At 38.8% G+C, this 18,668-nt stretch overlaps 1 protein-coding gene across 4 annotated transcripts in view; it reads right to left on the minus strand.

Moving 5' to 3' along the window:
- The window catches only part of fgf14 (fibroblast growth factor 14), a 231,629-nt gene that overhangs the window by 9,457 nt on the left and 203,504 nt on the right, over positions 1–18,668 (minus strand). For all 4 annotated transcript variants that reach the window (XM_010904510.3, XM_010904512.3, XM_020054947.2 and 1 more), the window contains exon 4: positions 251–449. In XM_010904510.3, the coding sequence (XP_010902812.1) occupies positions 251–449 (199 nt within the window). The remainder of the gene's footprint in view (positions 1–250; positions 450–18,668) is intronic.

Raw genomic sequence — 18,668 nt, forward strand, 5'->3', positions numbered from 1 at the left:
TTTTTACTAAAAGCTGAGTTAACCAGCATTCAGTGGCAATCTGAACCATGTACACAAATGGTCAATTGGCTTTTGTGTTTTCAACTAGGAAACAATCCTTCCCAAACACAGTGGACAGAACAGTCGTATCTTTTGCAAAAGGTTATCCTTGCAAGAATGCTTTACTTTTCAGTTCAATATTTTGCATCACAGTACAACAAAATTATTTGCTTAAAAAACAAATAAGAATCCGAATTTGGCATTGGTGTACCTTCTAATGGCTTGGGCAGGAAGTGAGCAGCTGGTTTTGTTTTCTTCACCCGATTCCCTTTCATGGCTTGGCCCTCTTTGTTGAGCCCCAGGAACCAAGCCCTCCCCGACTCCTGTTGCCTGTAGAGCATCGACGAGTAGATCACATAGTAGTTCTCAAAGACAGACTCTTTGAACTTACATTCCGCTGTAAAGAGTTCCTGCAAAGACAGAAGAACACTTGGTTAAGTATCAGCTCTGAGGAGCACAGGGTTTGATCCAAGTCTACCCTGGCAATTTCATATTCTGTCCCTATAAGTATCACCCATGTCAAACTAGGCTTTAAAATACGAACCAAACCTAGCCAAAAAGTATTGAATGTGCTACTTGATAGTTGAACTGGACATTGGAAAGAACAGCCTTCAATGATAAGAGGGGAAGCTACAAACAAAACTGAATAGAGTTAGGTCCGGAAAAATTTGGACACTCACAATTTGCATAATTTTGGCTTTGTACACCACCACAGTGGATTTGAAATGAAACAACCGAGATGCAATTGAAGTGCATACTTTCAGCTTTAATTCAGGGGGTTGAACAAAAATATCAAATTAAATGATTAGGAATTGAAACCATTTCATACACAGTCCCCTTATTTCAGGAGCTCAAATGTAATTGGACAAATCAACACAATCATAAATAAAATAATATTTTGTCAATAATTCTTTGCAGGAAATGACTGCTTGAATTCTGGAATGTATGGACATCACCAAACGCTGTGTTTCCTCCTTTGTGATGCTTTGCCTGGCTTTTACTGCAGCTGTCTTTAGTTGTTGTTAGTTCGTGGGCCTTTCTGCCTTGAGTTTTGTGAAATGTGTGCTTGATCGGGTTGAGATCAGGTGATTGACTCAGCCATTGCAGAATATTCCACTTCCTGCATTGCTTTCGCACTATGTTTTGTGTCATTGACCATCTGTAAAGTGAAGCACCGTCCAATTAACTTCGCTGAATTTGGCAGATAATATATCCCTATACACTTCAGAATTCATCTGGCTGCTTCTGTTTTCTGTCATATCATCAATAACCACTAGTGACCCAGTGCCATTGGAAGCCATGGATGCCCATGCCATCACACTGCCTCCACCATGTTTTACAGATGATGTGGTATGCTTTGGATCATGAGCCGTTCAAAGACTTCTCCATACTTTTTTCTTCCTACAGTATTATTCTGGTACAGGTTGATCTTAGTTTAATCTGTCTAATAAATGCTGTTCCAGAACTGGGCTGACTTTCCTAGAAGTATTTTTGCAAAGTTGAATCTGGCCTTTCTATTCTTGCACCTTTCTATTCTTGCACCTTGCACCTTGTGGTGAACCCTCTGTATTTTCCTTTTGTGAAGTCTTCTCTTTACGGTCGAATTGGATAATGATATGCATACCTCCTAGAGAGTGTTCTTCACTTGGCTTTATGTTGTGAATGGGTTTTTCTTTACCATGGAAAGAATCCTATGATCATCCACCACTGTTGTCTTCCGTGGACATCCATGCATTTTTGTGTTGCAGAGCTCACCAGTGCATCTTTTTTCTAAGAATGTACCAAACTGTTGATTTGGCCATTCCTAATCTTCCTGCTATCTCCCTGATGGATTTTGCTTTTTTGCAGCCTAAGGATGGCCTGTTTCACTTGCATTGAGACCTCCTTTGACCGCATGTTGTGGGTTCACAGCAACAGCTTCAAAATGCAAATGCCACACCTGGAATAAACTCCAGAACTTTTACCTGCTTAATTGATGAAGAAATAACGAAGGAATAACCAAGACCTGTCCATGAAACAGCTTTTGAGTCAATTGCTTGAGTCAAATTACTTTTGGTCCCTTGAAAAAGAGGGGGGAACATATTAAAGAGCTGTAATTCCTAAACCCTTCATCCAATTTGGATGTGAATACCTTCAGATTGAATTTGAGTGACTGCACATTAAGCCCATAAAAATGTTTTTATGCTACAGTAATACAAGCTTTTTGATGGTCTTAAATGTTTTTATCAGTGCAGCCTGAAAAATGTATTTAGTTCACGATTCAAATATTTCTATCCCTACCATCATTGTACAGGTAAATGACCAATTATGTGCATGTAAAATAGCATAAATATAAACACCTACAAAATTGTTATTATTTCCGCTTGAACATCCAGCCATATCCAGAGGTCACGAAAACAAACAATATTGGTTTCATCCTAGCAGTGTAGAAATGTTACGGCAGGTATAGAAGTGCCTACCCAGGTAAAGCATTGCCCATATTTTTACCAGTCTTGAAAAGAACAATTACTTAAGTGCCCTCAGGTAAATCTACCAGGAGACACCTAATAACCCGCTATAGTCATGACTGATAAGGGTGGTGGTGACAAAATGACACACTCTATCCATTGCTTTACCCTTGACTTCGGGTGATCCGAGCTTGTGCACCTTTTCCAAAGTTTTGCCCTAATCACACCAAAACCAACCTAGTTGATGCTAATTTTATCTCTACACGCTACTTGTTCTATTCCACTAGAAAGTGTACCAAGGTACTTCAATTCAAATAACCATATAGGCTGGGCCTAGCTTTCAGACTCAATAGCTAGCATGATTTTTGCAGACTGTGTAGGCTTTTCCACAATCAATTTGTTAGACAAGCTATATGATACTGTATATGTGCATTCTGTGTTGGCAAACACCCAGGCAAAAGTCATGTAAATAAATACACTTATAGCATCTGAAATACTAGCTAATCCAAATACCTCAGCATCCTTCACACATCTCTTTTTCTCAATGACAAATGAACACTGGGAACAAATCTCTCTCCACATTTCCTCCCATTCATCTCCTTCAGCTAAAGGGACCAAGAGAGTAATAAAGCTCTTTCCCGCATTGTCTGCCCCGCATGTCTAAAAATAAAGGATTTTCACTGGGATTTATTAATCATTGCTTGCTCTAGCTCCAAAGACTTCTAAGCACATATGGTATTCTTCCATAAAACAATCATACTACCTCTAATCCTCTTTGGGTGTATTGATTGTCGACATGATTGTGTCAAATATGTGGAATTTGGTGTAGTGTATCTACATTGAATCACAATTGTTCCCATGCCTGATGTTGCATACATACCAATTGTTGGAAAGTGCCTTTTTTAATATCTACCCACTTCTGTATTCACTTCTGTAATCCCCTCATAAACGTAACCCTGCCCCTTTAACTATCCTTCTGTATGCATGTGGAATAGGTAGGTTACAGTAAATCTGTCCGGTTCAAAACCTTAAACTAATTATTTATGTGAATGCTTTCATATTAAAGAGAAAGTTTGGTATCTTGACAATCTATGACTTAATTTAAAATTCACTTACCATTACTATATTCCTGTGTCAAGAAAAAAAGACGTAAGTCTTAATTGTCAATGCTTGCGTTCACAAAAACATTTAGCATATTAACTTTGCTCATAGACTTCTACTCAGCAGCCGAGCAAACACTGGATATAAACTTCATTTAAACTGCATGCAGACAAAAATAGTATGTCATTACGTTTTACTCATTGCAAAAAAACTATCCATTTAAAGATGCTGAAGTAGGTATTTTGAGCCAAAACATGTCCTGAAAAACGTTGTACTATGTCATGTACAGGTGCATCTCAAAGAATTTGAATATCGTGGAAAAGTACATTTATTCCCGTAATTCAAATCAAAAAGTGACACCTTCATATGTTCCTGATTCATTACACATAAAGTAAAACATGTATAGCCTTTTTTGTTTAAATCTTGATGATAATGGCTTACAGCTCATGGAAATCAAAAATCATGTATCTCAAAATATTAGAATAAAAAATGTACAATACAGAAATGTCAACCTGAGAACAGCTCTAATGTGTCACCACACACAATGTAATATTTCCAAACATGTCATGGATGTACTCCAGCAAAGATAAGGGTTACGTTGTGTTTGGGGCAACTCAGGAGTCAATAGTTTTGCCGTTACAATGTACTTTGTTTCAACATGGTTGACCAGTTCTTAGCCTTTTGTCATCTGTTAGCTGATGGAAACACAACACAGAGAACATTTTCTACACAATTGCACAGACAAAAGTAAGAGACATCACCACATAGTGTAAGCATAGAGGTCACATGAGATCAGCAAATCATTCAAATTAGTTTTGAGTTTAGAAGGAGTTCTTTTCCAGGGCAACTTTAATAAGTATTCCTCACTTTTATCTTTCATGAGAAAGGCTCAGTACATTTGATACATATGAGGCAGTCTTTACACAGCTGGGTTAGCTCATAACTCTCCCATTTTCACCCTGGGGATTATTTATGGGGTGAGCGAGCAGTTCCGACTACGTGCCCCATCACCGAGTAATTGCAGGTTATTAGCACTGTGTTAAATTACTATTGTCAGGGCTTAACAACCAGTCAGTGTTCCGGTGCAAGGTGGAAGGGAGGGGGTAAAACAACAAATAGGAACAAAATTATACCATGGAGAAAGCAATGGCTGTCTCAATCAAGATGAAATCGCAATAGGTTAAGGCAGGCAGAGGCTGGCAGCTGTATTAGGAGAGCTTCTCAGTGTCCTTCATGGAACCACACACACAGACTATGTTGAATGCATTTAGACCAGGAGCAATTTTTTGCTGCTAGCAGCGCCACTCTTGTGGGTGTTAACAAACATAAATTCTGTTTAATATAACATACTATTTCAAAGCAGCCATTAGTCCAACAGCCACTGAATATGTATGAGACATTTTGTTTTTTGACAGTTTACTGTTGTGTAATAAAGCAGCCCGATTCCAGCGTATAGTATTTGTTACCTATCCGTTTTATTCCCGGAATAAGTATTCAAAAATATGGAATAGCATCTTTTGAATTCCGATATTTTGTATGTGGTACTTAGTTATTTTAGTTCAGAAGAATTAAATTTTTTGGATATGACCTGTTTTTGCTACAACAAATCCCAAAACAATAGAAGGAAAATTGCACAATTGCCTTTTTCTGAATAATTGCACAATTGCCTTCTTCTGAATAATTGCACAAAAGAAAATATATGAAGATAAAAGGGATATTTCTGGATTTTGTAGTGACAATCCTATCTGGTGCCATACAGACATGTTACTATGAAATTAAGATCCAAGCACTTCAATACAAAAACAACAGTACCGTGCAAAAGACTTAGGCGTCAAGTGTTTATTTGTTAAATATATACATATAAATACACATAAAATACTTTACAAATAAACACTTATTACCCAAACAAACAACTTTAGTTAGACTTTCAGGTGCCTAAGACTTTATTGTACATAAGGCAAAACTCAAACTTTATTTACTTGTCAATATTTGTCCCAAATATTCCATTATTGCAACTATAAAGCCGCTAACATCTTTAAATTACATCCATATTGTCTTTACAATATGGATGTATTTGTAATGGTGGAATTAAAAACTCCATTGCTTCACCCTATGAAAACAAAGGAGAGATACAAAGTTTATTCATAAAAAGTGTGGTAAAACTACCTACAATACAATGAGTAGTGTGCAAATATGACACATTTTCAGTATTTAAAAAATGCAACACTTTCCATCAAAATGCTTAAATGGCACATTTTGTGGCTAAAGAATGTGCCACAATATAATGAGTCTACAGTGGCAATACGTTTGTCACTGCCATTACTGTTTATCTGCACAGTGAAAGTAAGTAATGTAAAAGATATTGGTTATCAGTTTAACACCCCCCAGTCCTTGCATTCATAGCTCATTCATTAAGTTTCAGAATGGTTACATTTCTTTAGCCCCATGCCTCAGCTCCTTTACAGCTAAACAGAGGTAGAATAAAAAAAAGTGTGTTGTTATTGTCTCTGTTGTTTCCTGCTTCAAGGGGGCAACCTCTTCTCACCACTGTCAACTCTTGCCTCTATGCTTTCCCCGACAAGCAATTTTCCTCTTCTGTCTTTCTCTTTTTCCCTTCCACTTTTTAGTTTTCTTCCGAGAACATGACACCTACATTTGCGCTCAGTTGTCGTGGCAACAGAAAGGAGGGTGTTCTTGAAAAGGTTATAAACAAAATATCCTGTTTTGGTCATGACCTAGGGCAATGTACACAGGAACAGGAACCACATAAGAATTAAATATACTGTTCCCCCAACACCTACAATGAAATTACTGAGATAGGATCCTTAAAAGCTTTTAAGTTCCTTAAAAGTTTATTCATACCTGAATTTTGGTATAGTTAAAATGTACTGCACCAGTAAAGGTTTGGACACTCACTCATTGAAGGATTTATTTTGTAGAATAATAGTCAAAATATCAAAACTTTGAAAAAACACATGGAATCATGTAGTAACAAAAGTGTTAAACAAATCAAAATACATTTATATTTTAGTTTCTTCAAAGTAGCCACCCTTTGCCTTGATGATAACTTTTACACACTCTTAGCATTCTCTCAACCAGCTTCATAAGGTAGTCACCTGGAATGCTTTTCCAACAGTCTGATTCAAAAGCCTGATTCCCACAGTTATAAACAGTTGATGTTGAGATGTGTCTGTTGAACTCTGTGAAGCATTTATTTGGGCAGCTATCTGAGGTACAATTAGTTGCCGATTTCTGAGACTGGTAACTCTAATTTATCCTCTACAGGTCTTCCTGTGGTGATCTTCACGAGAGTCAGTTTCATCAAAGGGCATGACAGTTTTGCGATTTCACTTTCAGAGTTCTTGAGGTTTTCCAGATTGACTGACTTCCATGTCATAAAGTAAAGATGGACTGTAATTTCTCTTAGTTTCGCTTATTCGAGATGTTCTTCTCATAATATGGACTACCACAGCACACAGTACAGACTGACAAAGATGATCTTCTGTATACCTACCCTACCTTTTTAACCCTCTAGATACCCATGCATAAAGCAGGAAATAAATTCCACAAATTAGGCACACCTGTTAATTGAAATCCATTCCAGGAGACTAACTCATGAAGCTGGTTGTGAGAAACTAAAGAGTTGCAAAGCTGTCATCAAGGAAAAGGATGGTTACTTTGAAGAATGTATAATATGAAATGTATTTTGATCTGTTTAATACTTCTTTGGTTGCTACATGATTCCATTTGTGTTATTTCACAGTTTTGAATGATTTCATTATTATTCAAAAATTATTATGTGTAAAATAGTAAAAATAAAGAAATACCCTTGAAAGAGGGGGTACATCCAAACTAGAGGACTTCACGTGTCCAAAAAGTTGGATCCGTTCTGAAATAAACCAACATCTTTCCCACCTGACCCAAAATGCATGAATATTATTATTTTTTTAGACCCATTCCGAATGGATCCAAAGAAAAACAGATCAGTTCCGAAAAGTACCATAGAAAAAAAGAAAAACAGACCCTTATCTGTTCAAATCCGGAAGATCCGCTCAGCACCGACATTAGAAACAGAAAGAAACCTCAAGTTGACCCTCCAGTGGTTACAGCAGAAAAAGAAGGAGTGGCCATCACAGTCTCATGACCTTAATTTCATCAAGCCACTCTGAGGAGATCTCAAACCTGCGGTTCATGCAAGACGACCAAAGACTTTGCATGACCTGGAGGCATTTGCCAATTCAAATGGGAAGCTATACCACCTGCAAGAATTCGGTACCACATAGACAACTATTAAAAAAGACTGCACGCTGTCATTAATGGGGGGCAATACACAGTATTAAGAACTATGGGTATGCAGACTTTTGATCACGGTCATTTAATTTCTTTCTTTATTGCCATGTCTTGTTTTATGATTGTGCCATTCTGTTATAACCTACAGCTGAATGTGAATCCTATAACCAATGAAATATGTGTTTTACCTGCTCATTCATGTTTTCTTTACAAATGGTACATATATTACCAGTTCTCCAATTAGTCAATTGCCTAAAACTCTAAATTGTGTATATTTTGCGTAATAAAGTTTTTCGGTCCTGACTGCACACCTTGCATAATGTCTAAGCCTAAACATTCACTCACCGTATGCAAGTCTATAAGTATATTTATTTAATAAAAAAGAGAAGTGTGTGCATAGAGACAGATATCCTGGCGGCATGTTTCTATATGCAAAGCTGACATTAATTCAAATATTATTTTTGACATGTCGGGCCTATTCCTACATATTGGTCATGGCCTAAAGGAAGAGAACAATTAAGTATATATAAACATAAATAAGTATTCCATTTTATAATTATTTCTCCACTTAAGCCAGCACTCATAGCCGAAGGAAGACGTTTTGATCCATGGGTGCTGATTGCAGAACAACATCTAAATAGCAATCTGAGCTTGGTTCCCCAAAAAGCACCTGTTTCGGGATTGTGACTCACGAAGGAACGCAAGCAGCAGAGAATACAATTACCGCAAAACACTTTCCGCAGCTATATAGGCCTACATGCGGGACCCACACCACACTGATGGTTCAGGTGGAGATTTGGGGGCTAAATGTATTCAGTGCATGCATATATAAAGTACTCTGCAAGCTTGCTAATATGCTGGTGTAATGTTCCCAGTCTATAACGACACTTCTTATTTAGCCACAGGGGCAGTAGGCTACATGATATAGGCCAACAGTAAGCAGCCAGTCCTACGAAGTGATCACGTACAAAAACATGGAGGGAGTTAATGTGCTGGATTAGCAGTTGGCTGTATTTGAACCCATTCTTCAAGCAGTGTAACAGAGGCCTCAGCTTAGACCCCTAGCCCCACATAAGACCACAGGATTGATGCATTTGAAAATGCATTTTACAATACTGGCTTATTACATTTCTATTGGACCATAATGCCATATGGATACGATAGAAATGTTATTATATTATAATCTAAACCTGAAAATCTTCATAACATTTCCATTACTAATACTGTGGGTAAACAATAATTTGTTGTTTACAGTTCATTCTATATAATGTTACCTTTGACTGGAGAGCCACCGGAATTTAAGACAAAATGTTTGCAAGGAGAACGTTGACATTGGCTGACATTTATCAGGTCGGAGCACACCTTTCTATAACTGCAGAAAATCTAATTATTTTGGAGGCACACAGTGGTTGATTTCCTCCTTTCTCAATCCCCCGGCCTGCCTCTCTACATCAGCGGCTCCCGGTGGCCTGATTCGCAGTGCTCTAAATGGGCAGAAATAATTGACCTTGGCTACAGACAGAGAAAACACAGCACCCCTAAGACCAACATAATCATTCCACTCACCACGGGATGCGAAAGAAGGAGAGGGAGAGTAAAAGAAACAGGCAGAGAGGAAGGGGGCGGGCTGGAAAGTACAGAGAGACACAGATAGAGATATTGAAACGGAGAGATTTATACAGGACAAAAAGGGAGACACAAAAATAAATAACCATGAAGAAATGAGAAAACAAAGGCAAAAGGACAAAGATGTCCTTTACAAATGCACAAAGAAAACACAGATAGGGGAGACAGAAAAACAGAGAAAAGGAGGAATTGGGTAAATGCCATGGCTTGGTTTTGTTTGTGGAAAAGTATCCATAAATAGGAGAGCCAATAACAGGAGAGGATCAGCCTTAATATGCAGAGAGTTATTTATCATGAGAGAAAAAACTAAATAATTGTTTATTAATGCTGTCAGCGTAAAGCCTATTAATCCATGGAAAAAGGTCAACCTCCAGAAAGCTGAGCTGCATTCGCAACAGCAAACTGTTCTCCTAAGTAGAATAGTCACGTCAATGGTGGGCATAGCAAGACAAAGCATCAGGATGAACCCAACTGATTAGCAAAGAGAGGAGACAGAGAATAAACGGCAAGTGATCTGGTGTTGGAACCGGCTCAAGGAAAAAAAATTAAAACGGTAAAAGGTAAAAGATATTTTCAAAGAAATGTAAAAAGTACTGGGAATGTAAGTGATCTCTACTGTTCGAGAACAGATTCGTTATTTTAAAAGCATATTTAGTGAAGTTATTTTCAAGTCACACAAAAAACACCATCAAAGCCTCTATGCAATGCCAAAATCTGTCATCCAATAACTTATATCGTCAAGCATGTTTTCTCTCAAATTTGTATAATAGTTATCAAAATGTTCAGTTTAAGCAAACAGTACATGTTAATGGCATCAAAATTGCCGTCCATATCCCAGATGAGTGTAAATATTATTAATTATATACACTGCTCAAAACCAGAAAAGGAACCAGGCAAACCTAAGTCTAGGTTCATTTTTTTTATATAAAAAAAGATTTTTACTTCCATTCATCTCTATAAGATGATGGTTGGCTAGTTGAAAGGTTATGTTTATTGCAAAACATACCATTGTTTTCCAGTGCATTAAAACATTTTACTTCAGAGAGTTTAGTTCTCCAACGGCCGATAATAGGGGGTGGCCAATAAAAGGGGGTTAGCGACTTAACTGTCAATACTGATGCCTGTTTGTTGTTGTCATGTGAATGCTCAACTAAAACTTCTGAAATTAAACACAATGAATTATATGTATAGTTGCAATAAGCTATTCAAAATATTCAAAGTATGATGATAACAAGGAATCAGGCAAGCCTAGTTCAGGCGGCCCTCAATAGATCATGTTGCCACCTCAAGATTCAAACCCTGGTCACCCACATGAAAGGCTGGGTCCTTAACCACTACACCACAAAGCTGTACATTTGCTGTGTGTCAGTATAGCCTCTTGTCTCTATCCTGAACAAATCCTCTTTTGCCATTGGCCGTTTTAATAGTTAATTGGCCATTTGTGAATGAAATTGATACAGTTAAACTGACTAACGTTTCTTACTAAGTTTACCTCTACCACAAATTGCGGCTATGTATTGCGTTTTCCACTTTAACAGTGTCTTAGCCAATAATAAGCTTTACCGGTATCTACTAACTTACTGGAATAGTCATGAGAATTGTGCAATTGCTAGCAAGTCTGCCCAAGCTATTTCAAGGCAAAACAACTACTTTTATACAATAACTATCAATATAGGCGACGATAACAAACTTTTTCATCAGGTGAAAAGATGAGACAATCGTGGAATCTTTTGTGACACTGAAGGTCAAATGGTCTTGCCCCTAAAATGACGAAATTCCAAGCCTGTTACCAAGGTAATCTGCCAGGTTGCTAAGGCCATAAAGCAAAATGGCCATTAAAAATACTTCTGCTTAGAAAAACATAAACAATTACTGTATTGATTTAAGAAGGCTTCTGTGTCCTCCTCATGCATTATTAACTAATGACAAATATTTCAAAATACAGCCATCACCAACTTCACCTCCAAGTTCTACCCTTGTATGTCTGCAACTGTAATTAGAACAATGTTTTTTTTAAACCGGTGTTAGCTAGTTCAATGTTAATCTCTTGTCAAGAAATCAATCAATCAAATTAATTTATAAAGCCCTTTTTACAACAGCAGTTGTCACAAAGCTAGCTGTGTTTAAAATTAATGCAACATTTATACAATATAAATTAGGCAAGTAACTAACATGCTAATGAGGCAAACAATATGTCATCCCTAAAGTAATTTAAGATAAGCAATTTATTACAAACTAAGGTATGGTGGCCATATCATATTTAGTGTAGCTAAGTCTAGGTTCAGATTCAAAAAAGTATTATTAATGTTAGCTAGCAACGCTAGATGAGACATTTTAACGAGACATCTAGGTAGCTAGCAAATGGCCATTAACTAGCTAATTCTGAAAATAAATTCACAGTCAATGTTAACTAAAATAGAACACCAATAAAAGCACCATACCATAACTATAGCGTATATATTTTCTGTTAAACCTGCTTTCTTGTTTTTTATTTGAATGTTGTACTGTTCTTTAATGCAGACATATCTTTACTTAGGCGCAATTCCTTCAAAACCTTTGATAACTGATGGTCACAGGTGGGCATTGGCCAATAACAATTGAGATACTGGAGTTCCTGACAGTGACTGGTGCTATGGATCACAGCGACTGGAAAGAGCAGTGTCAATTTCCCAGCACAAAAACAGCACAAAGGCAACGTTGCCTGCAGTAATTTACTCAAGAAGGTGGACATTATGCCCACTCAAGGAGACATCAGCGGCCATGGTCGCTGTGAAATGTAAGCTATGGCTACTGGTGTGCATGTTTCTGAACAAACTGTCAGAGCCAGATTCCAAGAGGGTGGCATGAGGGCCAGAGATCCTCTAGTGGGACCTGTGCTCACAGCTCAGCCCCGTGCAGCTCAATGGGCATTAATTGGCAGGTTCTTCACAGATGAGAACAGGTTTACAGAGAGACGTGAAAGAGTCTGGAGATGCTGTGGTGAACATTATGCCGCCTGTAACATCATCCAGGATGGACGGTTTGGCTGTGGGTCAGTGATGGTCTGGGGAGGCATATATTTGAAGGGTCGTACAGACTTCCACATGCTAGCCAGCGGTACCCTGACTGCTGTTAGAAACCAGGATGAAATCCTCAAACGCATCGTCAGACCTTACGCTGGTGCAGTCAGCCCTGGGTTCCTCCTGGTGCAGGACAATGCCCGGCCTCATGTGGCCAGAGTGTGTAGACAGTTCCTGGATGATGAAAGCATTGATGCCATTGACTGGCCCTTACGTTCCTCAGACCTGAATCAAATTGAGAACCTCTGGGACGTTATGTATTGTGCATCCGATGCCACCAAGTAGCACCACAGACTGTCCAGGAGCTCACTGATGCCCTAATCTAGGTATGGGAGGAGATTCCCCAGGACACCATCCGCCCTCTCATCAGTAGCATGTCCAAATGTTGCCGGGAGTGCATACAGGCACGTGGGGTCCATACATACTACTGAGTCACATTATGAGTTGCCATGATGAAATTCATGCAAGTTGGAACAGCCTGTAATTTCAATTGTTTACTTAGATTTTCGGTGTGAGTTTGAATCCAGCCCTCAGTTGGTTGCTGATTTTGGTTTCCATTGACCATTTTTATGTCATTTTGTTCTCAACGAATGAAACAATGTACAGTAAAGATTTAGATTTTTAATACTTAGTTCATTGAGACTTAATGTGTGATTTAAGTGTTCCCTTAATTTTTTTTGAGAAGTGTAGTTTGATCACTTTATTATTAGGTAAGTGCCATTTGAGTGGTTGTTTTTGCTCTATGTTAGATTTAATTTATTGTACAATAATTGTCCAAATGTTTATGTAGGCTGAGATAAGATTAGATTGGCAGTCTTTCAGTGTCAGCAGTATCTTATTTGATGTATCTAATTTAACATTTTTAATTATTCTAAAACGTGTCCAGCCATATAAAGTCTATTAGAATTGCATTACAGTGGTTTATAATACCGTCTGATACCGTCTATACAGATTTGGCCTACTGTACCACTACTTCCTCAGCATTGCATTGAATGTTTTTTACATGCATTATTTAAACAATTATTTAGTTTTGTTATTAGCCTAGCTGGTTCATCATCTTTTGAGTAGAGGCTAACATACATACATTTGAAAATCAATGATTAATGGAAGTACTGCTTTATTATAAAAAATTACATTTCATAATATAATTGTGTTTTCCCAAAATAGCAAAAATGGTATACCCACGAGCCGCTTATGGATAATACTTAGAATGTTATTTTAAATAGCAATGCTACAAAATATTGGGCATGTCACAACATTTTGCAAAACTAGGCAGCATGTTTGTGATGACCTATTCAGGTAAAAAACAGTATGGTAAGATAAAAAAAATTGCCTTTAAAACGGGCATTATCCATTACTAATGAACAGAAAGACCAAAACTAGAATTTGCCCAGGAAATTGTAAGGTATTACTCCAATCCAAACATAGGTTGTGGAACACAGTTGAACGAGATGCTTTAAGAGCTTTTGATTACATAACTCACATTTCAATTTGGTGTTTAAGTTATCTGTCATGAAAATAATTAGGCATATGGGAGTCATATGGATAGTTCAATCATGTTTATTTGTGTGTGTGTGTGTGTGTGTGTGAGAAAGACGGAGGGAGAAAGGGAGACAGAAAGCTGTTTTCAGAGTTAGGGCATTTGCTAGTAATAGCGGACTACCAATTCATGCTAAAAACAGGATGTTAAGATTAAGAGATGACAAGTTTGTGTTTATTTTTACTCATACATTATCTGCTGCTAATGTTAGAACAGAGATTTTCACTTATGACTCTAATGCAGACTTAAGCTGAGAAGCGCGGTTGAACAGGAGGTTTTAAAAGCTTTAGATTACATAACTCAAATTTCTATTTGGTATTGGAGGGTTCTATGAGGTAAAGAGTTACTGTGTAAACTGCAACGCTGTTTGTGGGTTTGACTAGGTCTGTCTGCCTGTTTGTGTCCGTGGGTTCGTGTTCATGCATGTGATATTCAGTCCAATCTTATGGAAATTCTTCAGTCATTTCAAGCCCCACAGGTGGGTGACCCAATTACAGAGTGATTGTGAGTGATCAAGCAACACATTTCTTGACTTGGCAAAAGCTCTCTACTAAAACAGCCAACATCCATTAGTCCTTGGATTGTGAGCCAGCTGGAATCTACTGGATGAGTCAAAGCCCATTCCAGTCCATTTCATTAACCAAGGTAATTCAGAGACAATGACGGAAGCTTTACAAGGTAAGTCATTTTATTTATTTTTATTTTTTACAACTATAAAAAAATTTATATTCAGTATATTTAAAATGCCAGTCAAGTCTGGACACTCTGACTCATTCAAGGGTATTTCTGTAACACCTTTTTAGTTACTTCATGATTTGTGGATACTACACAATGACATATTTACTCTGTGGAAAATAGCAAAAATAAAGAAATATGCTTTAATGAGTGGGTCCAAACTTTTGACTGATACTGTACACCGATCAGCCATAACTTTATGACCACTGACAGGTGAAGTAAATAACACTGATAATCTCGATATCATGGCACCTGTCAGTTGGTGGGATATATAAGGGCAGCTAGTGAACATTTTGTCTCAAAGTTGATGTGCTAGAACCAGGAAAAATAGGCAAGCTGAGGATCTGAGCGACATCGACAAGGGCCAAATTGTGATGGCTAGACGACTGAATCACAGCATCTCCAAAACTGCAGCCCTTGTAGGGTGTTACCGGTCTGCAATGATCAGTACCTATCAAAATTGGTCCAAGGAAAGAAGAGCGGAGAACCAGCAACAGAGTCATGGACGGCCAAGGCTCACTGATGCACATGTGGACCGAATGCTGGCCCGTGTGGTCCAATCCAACAGACGAGCTACTGTAGCTCAATTTGCTGAAAAGGTTAATGCTGGTATTAATTGAAAGGTGTCAGAACACACACAAGTGTTTTGGAAATTTCTTGAACTGATGTATTCTTATTGATTAATGTATTGAGTCCCCATGTTTAGATAAGAAAAGGAATGTCGGTGGTGCTGTGGTAAAGGAAGTATGAGGTGCTGAGGTAAACGTAAATCTTTAACAGGATGGGGGTAGATGCAGAACAATGCGTTTTAGGACAGGATAGAGGAAGATACACAACAGTAAACATTATGGCAGGAAGGATAAGGTGGGGGGACAGCCCAAACTTTGGGTAAAACCTATGTGACATAAGACAGATGAGCAGCATCTTACCACACCCCTTTTTCCACTATAAGTATTGGTGATTGTCATGTATTAAGTTAGAGACTCCTCGGATTATTATTTTATAAGCGTTTGACGCATCTCTCTTTTTGAAAATAAACCTTTAAATTGTGCCAAGAGAATTTTGGCTCTGTACTTACTCCTTTAAATGTTCTGATCGATGAAATTACCATCACAGACCAGTCAGGGTGCCCATGCTGACCCCTGTCCACTACCAAAGTGCCTACAATGGGCATGTGAGCATCAGAACTGGACCACAGAGCAATGGAAGAAGTTGGCTTGGTCTGAAGAATCACGTTTTCTTCTACATCGCGTGGATGGCCGGGTGCATGTGCGTTGCTTACCTAGAGAACACATGGCACCAGAATGCACAATGGGAAGAAGGCAAGCCGGCGGAGGCAGTGTGATGCTTTGGGCAATGTTCTTCTGGGAAACTTGAGTCCTGCCATTCATGTGGTTGGTAATTTGACACGTACCACCTAATTAAGCATTGTTGCAGACCATGTGCACCCTTTCATGCAAATGGTATTCTCTGATGGCATTGGCCTCTTTCTGCAGGATAATGTGCCCTGCCACAAAGCAAAAATGGTTCAGGAATGGTTTGAGGAACACAACGAGGTGTTGACTTGGCCTTCAAATTCCCCAGATCTCAACCCAATCAAGCCTCTGTGGGATGTGCTGGACAAACAAGTCCTATCCATGGAAGCCCCACCTCGCAACTTGGAGGACTTAAAGGATCTGCTGCTAACATCTTGGTGCCAGACACCACAGCATACCTTCAGAGGTCTAGTGGAATCCATGCCTCGACGGGTCAGGGCTGTTTTGGTGGCAAAAGGGGGAGAACCAATATTAGGCAGGTGGTCATAATGTTATGGCTGATCGTTGTACAGTATATTAATCAGTATGGAAGGTTGTTAATGGACCAATTTACCCACCTGAGACAGGCCAACACATGGCATCCTTGATGAGCAAAGAGGCATTTAACAAGGCTGTCAATTGACATACATACAGTTTTGCTCATACCTTTTCATACCCTTGTAGATATTGTGACATTTTGGCATTGATTCTGAAAATATGACTGATCGTGCAAAATCTGTCATTTATTTAAGGATAGTGATCATATGAAGCCATTTATTATAATGTAGTTGTTTGGCTCCTTTTTAAATCATAATGATAACAGAAATCACCCAAATGGCCCTGATCAAAAGTTTACACACCCTTGAATGTTTGGCCTTGTTACAGACACACAAGCTGACACAGAGAGGTGAAAATGGCAATAAAAGTAAATGAGTTTGTTAGCTCTCATGTGTATGCACTGAGCAGGCTAGATACTGAGCCATGGGGAGCAGAAAAGAACTGTCAAAAGACCTGCATAATATGCACATGCCAGTCAGTACTGTTCAGTCACTAATTAAGAATTTGAAAATTCAGGGATCTCTAGATACCAAGCCAAGGTCAGGTAGACCAAAAAAGATTTCAGCCAAAACATCCAGAAGAATAGTCTGGGACACAAAGAAAAACCCACAGGTAACCTCAGGAGAAATGCAGGCTGCTCTGGAAAAAGACGGTGTGGTTGTTTCAAGGAGCACAATACGACAATACTAAATTATCTGCATGGTGGAATTGCCAGAAAGAGGCCTGGTTACAATATCTCCGACAACACCTTGACATGACTCACAGCCACTGGCACACTGTAATTTGGAGTGACAAGACCAAAATAAAGCTTTATGGTCTCAACCGTAAGCGCTATGTTTGGAGAGGGGTCAACAAGGCGAGTAGTGAACAGAATACCATTCTCACTGACCTTAATATCGAGCCATTCTGGGGAGATCTTAAACGTGTCATTCATGCAAGACTTTGCATGACCTGGAGGCATTTCGCCAAGACGAACGGGCAGCTATACCACCTGCAAGAATTCGGGGCATCAACAACTATTACAAAAAACTGCACGCTGTCATTGATGCTAAAGGGGGCAATACACAGTATTAAGAACTAAAGGTATGCAGACTTTGTTGCCATGTTTTGTTTTATGATTGTGCCATTCCGTTATGACTTACAGTTGAATGTGAATCCCATAAGGAATAAAAGACGTGTTTTGCCTGCTCACTCATGTTTTCTTTACAAATGGTACATACAGTATATTACCAATTCTACAAGGGTATGCAAACTTTTGAGCACAACTGTACAATCATTTGTTTGAACAACCTTGAGAAGCTATTTGATGCTGAAGCATTCAGAAAGTATTCAGAACCTGTAAGCGGAGCTGGCCAAGGAGAGCGAATGTCTCTTACTGAGTGAATGAGTGAGTGCCTGGCTGCCTGCCTGACTGCCCCTTGTTAAATAGCGTAGAGGTTAGAGACGTAGACCTGCGTTCGACTCTTGTCACAGTCAAAGCACAACCTTGAGTAGCTATGTTATAGTAAGCCTAAAATAAAACTGTTTACAGGTATATTGCAGGTGGATTTTTGAAGTACCCATCTGTGTATGCTTTTTGGGTCAGGATAGACAAAAACATCACTGGCTACAACCTTCAGTAGCTACGTTATAGTAAGCCTAAAATAAAACTGTGAATTTTCGAAGTACGCATCCATGCATGTTTTTTGGGGTAATATCGGCTAGATCAAAACACCTTGGGCAGTAAAAGAGTCGGGGTTTCCACAATTCTCTGGTCTTTTGCGGTTGGTGGGTGTCCCTTTGGTTGATGCCTGGCAATGTGGGTGGATTGATTTCCTGCCTGTTGGGCCCTGTCCGGGGCCTCCCCCGGGTAGGGCCACAGTGTCGCCGGACCCCCACTGTCTCAGTCCCAAGGTCTTACACTGCAATACTATTGTGGGTCAGTTCTCCTTCCTCACTAAGTTATCCTTCTCCACTACAAATCGTTGTTGATATGAGG

Source organism: Esox lucius, chromosome 16, assembly GCF_011004845.1.
Source record: "Esox lucius isolate fEsoLuc1 chromosome 16, fEsoLuc1.pri, whole genome shotgun sequence".
Lineage (NCBI taxonomy): Eukaryota > Metazoa > Chordata > Actinopteri > Esociformes > Esocidae > Esox > Esox lucius.